This window comes from Chamaea fasciata, unplaced genomic scaffold (assembly GCF_029207755.1).
Source record: "Chamaea fasciata isolate MVZ Bird 193981 ecotype frontalis unplaced genomic scaffold, bChaFas1.0.hap1 SCAF_23, whole genome shotgun sequence".
NCBI lineage: Eukaryota > Metazoa > Chordata > Aves > Passeriformes > Sylviidae > Chamaea > Chamaea fasciata.
In genome coordinates this window covers 6,904,772-6,914,745 of record NW_027094108.1, presented here as the reverse complement: position 1 = coordinate 6,914,745, position 9,974 = coordinate 6,904,772, and the positions used below count along the sequence as shown (strand labels likewise).

The following is a 9,974-nucleotide window of genomic DNA, read 5'->3' as shown; positions in this document are numbered from 1 at the left end:
CTAACCGGCCTCCCGCCCGCCCCAAAACCATCGCACCCCCCGTGCACAGGGCTGGGGATTGTTCAAATCATCAGAAACCTGCCCCACAACTGGGAATAGTCCCAAAGGAAGGAGCCGGGGGCCCAAAATTTGGGAATAGTCCCAAGGGAAGGAGCCGGGAGCCCAAAATTTGGGAATAGTCCCAAGGGAAGGAGCCGGGAGCCCGAAATTTGGGAATAGTCCCGAGGGAAGGAGCCGGGAGCCCAAAATTTGGGAATAGTCTCAAGGGAAGGAGCCGGGAGCCCAAAATTTGGGAATAGTCCCAAGGGAAGGAGCCGGGAGCCCGAAATTTGGGAATAGTCCCAAGGGAAGGAGCCGGGAGCCCAAAATTTGGGAATAGTCCCAAGGGAAGGAGCCGGGAGCTGCAGGGCCCCTCCCGTTCCCTGCGGGATCCTCCGCGTAGGGAGGGGGCTCCCCCCCGCCACAGAACAGAGAAAGGCACAAAAATAATAAACCCCCCCCCCGTTTTAATTATTATGTGCACAAAAAGAAGAGGAATTCCGGGATTTCGGGAAGCTGCTCGCTCGTGCACGGGATCTCCAGCGGCGCGGGGCGGGTCCGGAGCGGGGCCCGGAGCGGGGCCCGGGGCTCAGCAGCCGCCGCAGCTGCGGGCGCACGACGCGCCCACGCTCTGGCACAGGCCGCTCGTGGCCATCACCCCGCACTTGGAGAACTTGTCTCGGCACAGGTCGGCTGCGGGGAGCGAGGGATTATCCCCGGCTACCGGGAAAAGTCCGCGCGAGCAGCCGGGGAACCCCACCCCCGCCCTAGCCGCACCCCAAAGCGCCGTCCCGCTCTGCTCCGGGGGGATCACTGGAGCTTTGGTCCAGCGGGATTTTCCCTCCGCAGAATTCCGGGGGAAAGGATGGTTTGGTTGGGGATGATCCCGGTTTTCCGGGGTGCCCCCTCTCACCTCGCAGCAGCTCTTCGTGGGCGCACACGGTGCGGACGCAGATCTCCTTGTTGATGACGTAAACCCGGCGGAGGCTGGAATTTTTTAGGGGGATAGAAAGGATGGGGATGTCAAGCACAGGGGGTCCCAAAATCTCCAGAGGGATCAGGGAATGTTGCCCCTCCGTCACGCACCTGTAGAAGCAGATCTCGTTCAGGCACTGCTTGCAGGGCTTGTGCACGGAGTAGAGCCGGGTGCAGGGGTACTGCTCCTCCCGGCAGTCTGCGGACAGCGGGAACCGGGAATTCCCGGGAATTCCTCAGCCGGCGCCTCCCCCCGCCCCGATCGTCGCCTCCCCGGCAGCACAGCCCGGCTCCAGCGGGGAAAAGGGCGGGCGGAGCCGTGCACCGGGATCGTGGGGTGGGATCGGCACTCACCGAGCGGACCCGGCTCCGTGGGCTCTGTCTCGGGCACCGCAGCTGAGGGGGGACACGGGGACACGGGGACACGGGGACACCGGGACACGGGGACACGGGGACACCGGGACACGGGGACACGGGGACACGGGGACATGGGGACACGGGGACACCGGGACACGGGGACACGGGGACACGGGGACACGGGGACACCGGGACACGGGGACACGGGGACACGGGGACACGGGGACACGGGGACACCGGGACACGGGGACACGGGGACAGGGGGACAAGGGGACACGGGGACACCGGGACACGGGGACACGGGGACAAGGGGACACCGGGACACGGGGACACGGGGACACGGGGACATGGGGACACGGGGACACGGGGACATGGGGACAGGGGGACAAGGGGACACGGGGACAGGCGGGCAGGGGAGGCGATTTCAGGGTGGGGCAGAAGCATCTCCCTGCCCTTTCCCTGGATTTTAGGGCTGGCGCATCCTTGGCACCCACCGGCTGCTCCAGGGGGAGCACAGCTGGGCTGCGGGTGTGGAGGAGGGACAGAGCCCCCAGCCCTGGGATTGTCACCCACCCCGGGGACTGTCACCCACCCCGGGGACTGTCACCCACCCTGGGGACTGTCACCCACCCCAGGGATTGTCACCCACCCCAGGGATTGTCACCCACCCCGGGGGCTGTCACCCACCCCAGGGGCTGTCACCCACCCCAGGGATTGTCACCCATCCCAGGGATTGTCACCCACCCCGGGGGCTGTCACCCACCCCGGGGACTGTCACCCACCCCAGGGGCTGTCACCCACCCCAGGGATTGTCACCCATCCCAGGGATTGTCACCCACCCCGGGGACTGTCACCCACCCCGGGGGCTGTCACCCACCCCGGGGACTGTCACCCACCCCAGGGGCTGTCACCCACCCCAGGGATTGTCACCCACCCCGGGGACTGTCACCCACCCCGGGGGCTTTCACCCACCCCGGGGGCTGTCACCCACCCCAGGGATTGTCACCCACCCCAGGGATTGTCACCCATCCCAGGGATTGTCACCCACCCCGGGGACTGTCACCCACCCCGGGGGCTGTCACCCACCCCAGGGATTGTCACCCACCCCAGGGGCTGTCACCCACCCCGGGGACTGTCACCCAACCCAGGGGCTGTCACCCACCCCGGGGGCTGTCACCCACCCCGGGGACTGTCACCCAACCCAGGGGCTGTCACCCACCCCAGGGATTGTCACCCATCCCAGGGATTGTCACCCACCCCGGGGGCTGTCACCCACCCCGGGGACTGTCACCCACCCCGGGGATTGTCACCCACCCCGGGGACTGTCACCCACCCCGGGGACTGTCACCCACCCCGGGGACTGTCACCCACCCCAGGGGCTGTCACCCACCCCGGGGACTGTCACCCACCTGGGGTCGGGGCCGGCACGGTTTCCTGCTGGGATTGCTGCTGGGATTGGTACCGGAACTGCTCCTCCGGGGCTCGGGGGGTGACATCTGTGAGGAGAGAGCCCGTGCAGGGACACCCCAAAACCCTGATCCCCCCCAGCATTCCATGGGAAACACTCACCGTGGTAGTCGTAGTAATCCTGAATTTCTGGGGAAAAAACAGAAACGGGCTGAGGATGGGTTCAGGGAGAAAACTCATCCCGTGCGGGCCGGGAAATGAGATTCCTGAAATTCTGCGGTGGGTTGGGCAAACTCCCTCCAGCCACTCCAGGGATGGGCCTGGGCCACTTCCCACCAGGTGGGGATTTGGGATGAATAAAGGTTCAAAAAAATCATTGGATAAAGTTTTAATAAATAGTGAAAGGTTTAATAAAGAATTGGATCAAATTTTAATAGAGAATTGGATAAAGGTTTAATAAAGAATTGGATCAAATTTTAATAAGGAATTGGATAAGGGTTTAATAGATGATTGGATAAAGGTTTAATAAGGAATTGTAAAGAGCTGAGGGAGGAAATGGGAAGGTCGGGAAGTCCAGGGGCTGGAGGAAAGGATGGAGTGAAGCGGAATGGACCAAAAGGAGGGCTCAGGGCGGAGGGTGCCTGCCCAGGGAGAGAAGGCGCGGAGAGGAGGGGACGGGGACCGTCGCAGCTCTCACCTGCCTGCTGGTCGTACTGGGAATACTGGACCGGCTCGGGGTAGGTGATGCCCTCGAACCTGCTGTACTGTCCCTGCACCAGGAGCACTGCGGGACACGGGGAGGGATCAGCGGGATCACCCCAAACCTGGGATCCGGGATCCCCACACACGCCCCAGCCCGGGATCCGGGATCCCCACACACACCTCAAACCCGGGATCCGGGATCCCCACACACACGCCAACCCCGGGATCCGGGGTCCCCACACATACCCCAACCCCGGGATCCGGGATCCCCACACACACCCCAACCCCGGGATCCGGGATCCCCATACACACCCCAAACCCGGGATCCGGGATCCCCACACACACCCCAAACCCGGGATCCGGGATCCCCACACACACCCCAAACCCGGGATCCGGGATCCCCACACACACCCCAACCCCGGGATCCGGGATCCCCACACACATCCCAACCCCGGGATCCGGGATCCCCATACACATCCCAACCCCGGGATCCGGGATCCCCACACACACCCCAACTCCGGATCCAGGATTCCCATGGACATCCCGACCCTGGGATCCAGGATTCCCATGGACATCCCGACCCTGGGATCCAGGATTCCCACGGACATCCCAAACCCAGGATTCGGCATTTCCACACACACCTCAAATCCGGGATTCAGGATTCCCACACACACCCCAAACCCAGGATTTGGGATTCCCACGAACACCCCAAACCCAGGATTTGGGATTCCCACGAACACCCCAAACCCAGGATTTGGGATTGCCATGGACATCCCAACCCTGGGATCCAGGATTCCCTGCTCCCACCATCCCCAGTCCCACCCCTCTGTCCTCTGGGCTATGTGGCCCCAGGACAGCAGAAGGATTTGGGATGCTCAGGGATGCAGATCGGCCCCAGCCTGGGGTTCCTGCAGCATCCAGGTGACCCCAGGGGTGACCCCAAAGGTGATCCCCCCAGAGGTGATCCCAGAGGTGATCCCAGAGGATCCTGGCCGCCACAGCCCTGCTGATCCCCGGGATGCTCGAAGCCCCTGTACCCCCTCGGAGCTCATCCTGCTGTGGATCCAGAGGGGAAAAGAGCTCCAAATCCGGCACGGAAGAGTTGAAGGGCTCAGAATTCCCAGGACACGCTCAGTCCCGGCGTGTCCCCGAGACAGGAGCGTCCCTGGGCCGGGAATACTGCCGGCGTGGGGTCTGAGGCTCCTGCCCCCCCTCCCTCACCCCCGTAATGTTTTCCATGTGTCCTCCAGCCTTTGTTCGGAGCCGGTTTCACCCAAACTTTTCCTGGCTCCAGCTCCGTCCCCTCCCTGCTCGTTTCCATCCCGGCTCTGCCAGCCCCCGGGGGGTATAAACCTCATTTTCCTGGATTTTGTCCCGGTTTTGCGCCACCTCCGTGTCCCCGCGGTGCGAGGGATTCTCTTGGTGGCCCCAGCGCAGGGCTGTTCCCAGCCTAAAGACCCCGAGGTGGGATTCTGGGGGAATTTTGGGGAATAACAGGGGATGAGTGAAGGTGCAGCCACCTAAAAATCACTGGGAGTTGTGGCCACCTCTTGATCATCCCTCAGATGATGCTTTGGTAACAAAAACGAACCCTTTCCACCCTAAAAATGGATTTTTGGAGGCTCTGATCCCCGAAAGGAAACTCTGGAAGGTAAAAATGAGGCTTTGGGCCAAAAAATCGAGTATTTGGGTCTACAAACAAAACTTTGGCCTCTAAATCGGAGGCTTTGGACTTCGAAAACTGAACTTTGGGTCTTAAAAACGATGTTTTTGTCATTAAGATGAACTCTTAGACATCAAAAAGGGCATTTGGGACTCAGAAATGAGGGTTGGTACCATCAAAACATGAGGTTTTTGACCACAGAATCAGAGCTTTGCGCCTCAAAAATGAAGATCTGGGACCCAAAACTTAGGTTTAGGGACATCGAAATGAGGTCTGGGGACCTTAAAATGAGGGTTTGGGACCTAAGAATTAGGGTTTGGAACATAAAAATGAAGTTCTGGGATGTAAAAAGGAGGCTTGGGGGCACCGTAAAACATGTTTTTGGCTCTAGAACTGGGGTTTGGACCCTGGAAATGAGAGTTTGGACCCTCCGGATGTGTCTTGGGGTTTAACAATGAAGCAAGTCGGTAAAAACGGAGCTGGGAAGTGCGGATTTAGACGATCCGAACGGGGGGTTCGGCGGTGTCGGGGACACTCACCTGGCAGACACAGCACCAGGAGCTCCGTGGCTCTCATCCTGCTGGAATGACGGGGCGGGAGCACGGCCGGGATGCAGCCGGACGGGTCTGGGTGTGGAACAGAGGGAATTCAGAGGGAGGCGACGCACAGGGACACTGCGCCCACAGGCGGCCCCGAGATACCCCCGGGAGCGGCCCCCGAAAATGCCTTCCCCCTCCAAATCCTCAGAAATCAAGGAATTTCCCCCAAAAAAGCCTTCCCGCCCGCTCCCAGGGGATTTGCAAGGACCAAGCCCTGGAATATCCCGTGGGCAGAGCAGGGAGGAGTAACGCCGGGATGCAGGAGCACTCCCGGGATCATTCCCGAGATGTCGGGATCCTCCCGAGGTGTCAGGATCACTCCCGGATGTCAGGACCACTCTCGGGATCTTGGGATCACTCCCGGGATCATTCCTGGCGGATCGGGATCACTCCTGAGATCCGGGATCACTCCCGGGATGCGGGAGGAGAGGGCCGGACTCCCCGGAGCGGAACTTTGGGGTTTCTTTCCCGAGGTTTCCAATTCCTTGGGAAAGGAATTCTTCGGGGGGTCGGGCGTCCCCTAAATCCAAAGGAGCGTGGGGATTTGAGGAGAGAGCCCCAGATTTTGCCGACAATCCCGTGGGGTTTGGCGGCCTCGGGCTCTCGCGGCTTCCCGGTGTTTTCCAAGCCTGCTGTTCCCGGCGGGACGGGGCCAAGGCCGAGAGCCTGGCAGGAATGCCGGCCGCCCTTCCCCCCACCCCCAGGCAGCTCCAGGGGGAAAATCGGGGGGAAAAGGAGAAACTCTCCCAAAAAACCTCCTCTGAAATCCAGGAGAAGGAGTTCGAGGATGAATCCCGCCGGCGTTCCCGGCGCTTGGATGGGGAGATCCTCCCTGGGCTCTCCCGCCTCTGCTGCCGGAGCGGGGAAACTGAGGCACGAGGGGGAAGAGCTCCTCGGGCTCTCGTCTCCTCCCGTTCCAGGAGAGCTTCCCGGCCCAGACCCCGGGGGAATGCGGCTCCAGCCCCGCAACACTCCGGAAAGGTCACTGGGACCGGCCGCAGCAGCTCTGGGGTGTGGGATCCTCCAGGGATCCCATCCCGCACCAGCTCCAGAGTGTGGGATCCTCCAGGGATCCCATCCCGCACCAGCTCCAGAGTGTGGGATCCTCCAGGGATCCCATCTCTCACCCGCTCCAGAGTGTGGGATCCTCCAGGGATCCCATCCCGCTCCAGCTCCAGAGTGTGGGATCCTCCAGGGATCCCATCCCGCTCCAGCTCCAGAGTGTGGGATCCTCCAGGGATCCCATCCCGCACCCGCTCCAGAGTGTGGGATCCTCCAGGGATCCCATCCTGCACCCGCTCCAGAGTGTGGGATCCTCCAGGGATTCCATCCCGCTCCAGCTCCGGAGTGTGGGATCCTCCAGGGATCCCATCCTGCTCCATCACCAGTTAAATTTTCATCACCCAGGTCACCTGAGGCGCCTTCCAGGGACCTTGTCCTGCCCCAAACCAGAGTGTGGCACCCAGGCTGACCCTCCCCAGCAGCGGGGCCCCGTGGAGCCGGTCCCTGCCTGGGCTGGGGTCACCACGCCCAGCCCCGGCTGTCCCCCGGTGGGACAGGGCCTGTCTGCTCCCGCGGCCTGGGAGTGACACGGACACGGGCTGAGCCGGGCTGGAAGTGTCCCGGGGGAGAAGGGATCGGGGGATGAGCGGGATCAGCGGCGCCTCCGGAGGCTTGCCCAGCTGGCAGACCTTGGATCCAGGACAGCACCTGAGCCTGGCCAAGGGGGGCCCAGAGGGGCTGGGGGCGCCCATGGCGAGCTCTGCTGGTTCTGCATGTGCTGGCATCCCATGGGATGCCTGTGCCGGCATCCTGCGGATCCGAATCATCCGGATTCAGCACCCAGATCCCAGCAGGGAGGGAGGGAGGGATGGATGGATGGAGGGATGGATGGATGGAGGGATGGAGGGATGGATGGAGGGATGGATGGATGGAAGGATGGAGGGATGGATGGATGGAGGGATGGATGGATGGATGGAGGGATGGATGGATGGATGGATGGATGGATGGATGGAGGGATGGATGGATGGAGGGATGGATGGAGGGATGGATGGATGGAGGGATGGAGGGATGGATGGATGGATGGATGGAGGGATGGATGGATGGAGGGATGGATGGATGGAGGGATGGAGGGATGGATGGAGGGATGGATGGATGGAAGGATGGATGGATGGAAGGATGGAGGGATGGATGGATGGAGGGATGGATGGATGGATGGATGGATGGAGGGATGGATGGATGGATGGATGGATGGATGGAGGGATGGATGGATGGAGGGATGGATGGAGGGATGGATGGATGGAGGGATGGAGGGATGGATGGAGGGATGGATGGATGGAGGGATGGATGGATGGATGGATGGATGGAGGGATGCATGGATGGATGGATGGATGGATGGATGGATGGAGGGATGGATGGATGGAGGGATGGATGGATGGATGGAGGGATGGATGGAGGGATGGATGGATGGATGGATGGATGGATGGAGGGATGGATGGATGGAGGGATGGATGGAGGGATGGATGGATGGAAGGATGGAGGGATGGATGGATGGAGGGATGGATGGATGGATGGAGGGATGGATGGATGGATGGATGGAGGGATGGAGGGATGGAGGGATGGATGGATGGAGGGATGGATGGATGGATGGATGGATGGATGGAGGGATGGATGGATGGATGGATGGATGGAGGGATGGAGGGAGGGATGAAGGGATGGATGAATGGACAGACGGAGTGATGGAGGGATGGATGGACAGATGGACACCACCTCTGGAGCCATTGCCCGCTGTCCTCCCGCCTTCCCAAGGACACGGCTCCTCACACCGTGCCCTCCCTGCCAGCCCCGTTTCCAGCCGGCACAGCTTCTCCCGCGCTCCAGTTCCCTGAATTTCCCCCAAGTCTTGGCCGGAGCTCGCAGGGTTTGGCCATGGGACGGGGACAGCCGGGTCACGTCTGCCCCGACGGCGACGCCAGCGGCTGCTGCCGACAGAGAGCCCAGAGCGACACCAACGTCCCCGCGGCGTCCCCACCATGTCCCCCCTTCACCCGAGGCCCCCGAGGAGGGGATGAAGCCGCCTCCAGCCTCGTCCCCCCGTCCTCCCCCGCTCCGGCCGCTCCCCGCCGGGAGGGCCCCGCTGTTCCCCCTTCCCTTCCCCAGGCTCCGCTCCCTCCGTGCAGGGGTCCGGCGGCTCCGAGCGAGCCAGATGTTTTTGCAACTGCACATCTGGGAACAATCAACCCCGGAGAAAGAACACCACAGTCCCTTTCATTCTGCTAAACCCCACCTTCCCCCAGCCTTTCCCCCCTCCCCCAGCTTTTTTTTTTTCCCATTTTCCCTTTTTTTTTTTTTTTTTTCCCCTTAGCTCTCCCCTTGCCAGAGAATGAGAGAACAAAGGGAATATTGAAGGATTCCAATTATTTTGGCCCCCGACCAGAGGTAAAGAACTCGATGCCCCCATCCTCGTTTTCACACATCACCTTTTCCTCAGGGGCCCATCCCCCAAAATAAATCGGAATAAATAATAAAAAAATCCCTTTTCAACAATCTCTCTTCAGGATGGAAAAGAAAAAAAAACCCCAACCAACAAACCCACGGCTTCCTCCAGGCTTTGGGGTATTTTTAGACTTTTTGGAAGTGCTTAAAAATCTCCAACTGTCAGACCTCAAAGAGGGCCCCCTCCCCTCCCCCCCCCGGGCTGCCGTTCCTTCAGCACCCCAAAAATCGAGGGAGTTTGGCTTCGTGAGGTTAAAAAGTTGAAAACAACTTTTCCAAGCTCTCAGCTGTTGAAGTTTTTAAGGTGATTTCACAGAGCTCCCAAAATGGGGGCTCAGCCCCCTTTGCTGCTGGGGGGGCTCCCCGGAATTCCTGGGAATTGGGGGGGGGGGGGGTTTCCCTCACCTGGTCCTTACCAGTGAGTGCCGGCTCTGCCCTCGCCCACCGCCTCGGTCTCCTCTTTCTGCTTTCCCAAAACTCTTGAAATGAGAGTAAAAAAAAAAAAAAACCAAAAAAAAAAAAAAAAACCAACCCAAAAAAACCTCCTACCTCCAGCACGGGGAATCCGCTGGGTCCTAAAGCCACACCTGAGCCGGCCCCTTCCTCCTCCCGCGCTGCCCGGGACGGGGAAAACCGGGAAAACCCACAAAGAACCACAAATACTCCCCCGCGAGAACGCAGCGCTGCCAGGGCCGCCGCGCCCGGACCGTGGTGTTGTTTCGGGGGATTTTTCCCGG

The 9,974-nt window shown here is 61.0% G+C and overlaps 1 protein-coding gene across 2 annotated transcripts; it reads right to left on the bottom strand.

Annotated features, from left to right (window-relative positions):
• Positions 1–501: 501 nt before the first annotated feature.
• MFAP2 (microfibril associated protein 2) lies at positions 502–9,752 on the bottom strand. 2 transcript variants are annotated; one of them, XM_066203045.1, is made up of 9 exons: positions 9,643–9,752; positions 5,683–5,769; positions 3,476–3,562; positions 2,941–2,967; positions 2,781–2,867; positions 1,369–1,410; positions 1,126–1,213; positions 953–1,026; positions 502–732 (listed from the first exon to the last, which is right to left on the bottom strand). In XM_066203045.1, exons 2-9 carry the CDS (start codon positions 5,717–5,719, stop codon positions 629–631), a joined length of 546 nt encoding a protein of 181 aa, XP_066059142.1. In that variant the 5' UTR covers positions 5,720–5,769; positions 9,643–9,752; the 3' UTR covers positions 502–628. The 2 variants fall into 2 exon arrangements, with proteins under 2 accessions (XP_066059142.1, XP_066059143.1); XM_066203046.1 differs by having other exon boundaries at positions 9,654–9,752.
• Positions 9,753–9,974: the final 222 nt, after the last annotated feature.

Coding starts and splice junctions, on each gene's coding strand:
- MFAP2 (XM_066203045.1), bottom strand. CDS start 5,719: ATGAGAGCCACGGAGCTCCTGGTGCTGTGTCTGCCAG. Junction 1,411..2,780: donor CGTGCCGGCCCCGACCCCAG/GTGGGTGACAGT, acceptor GTCCCCCCTCAG/CTGCGGTGCCCGAGACAGAG. Junction 733..952: donor CCACGAAGAGCTGCTGCGAG/GTGAGAGGGGGC, acceptor CGCTCCCCGCAG/CCGACCTGTGCCGAGACAAG.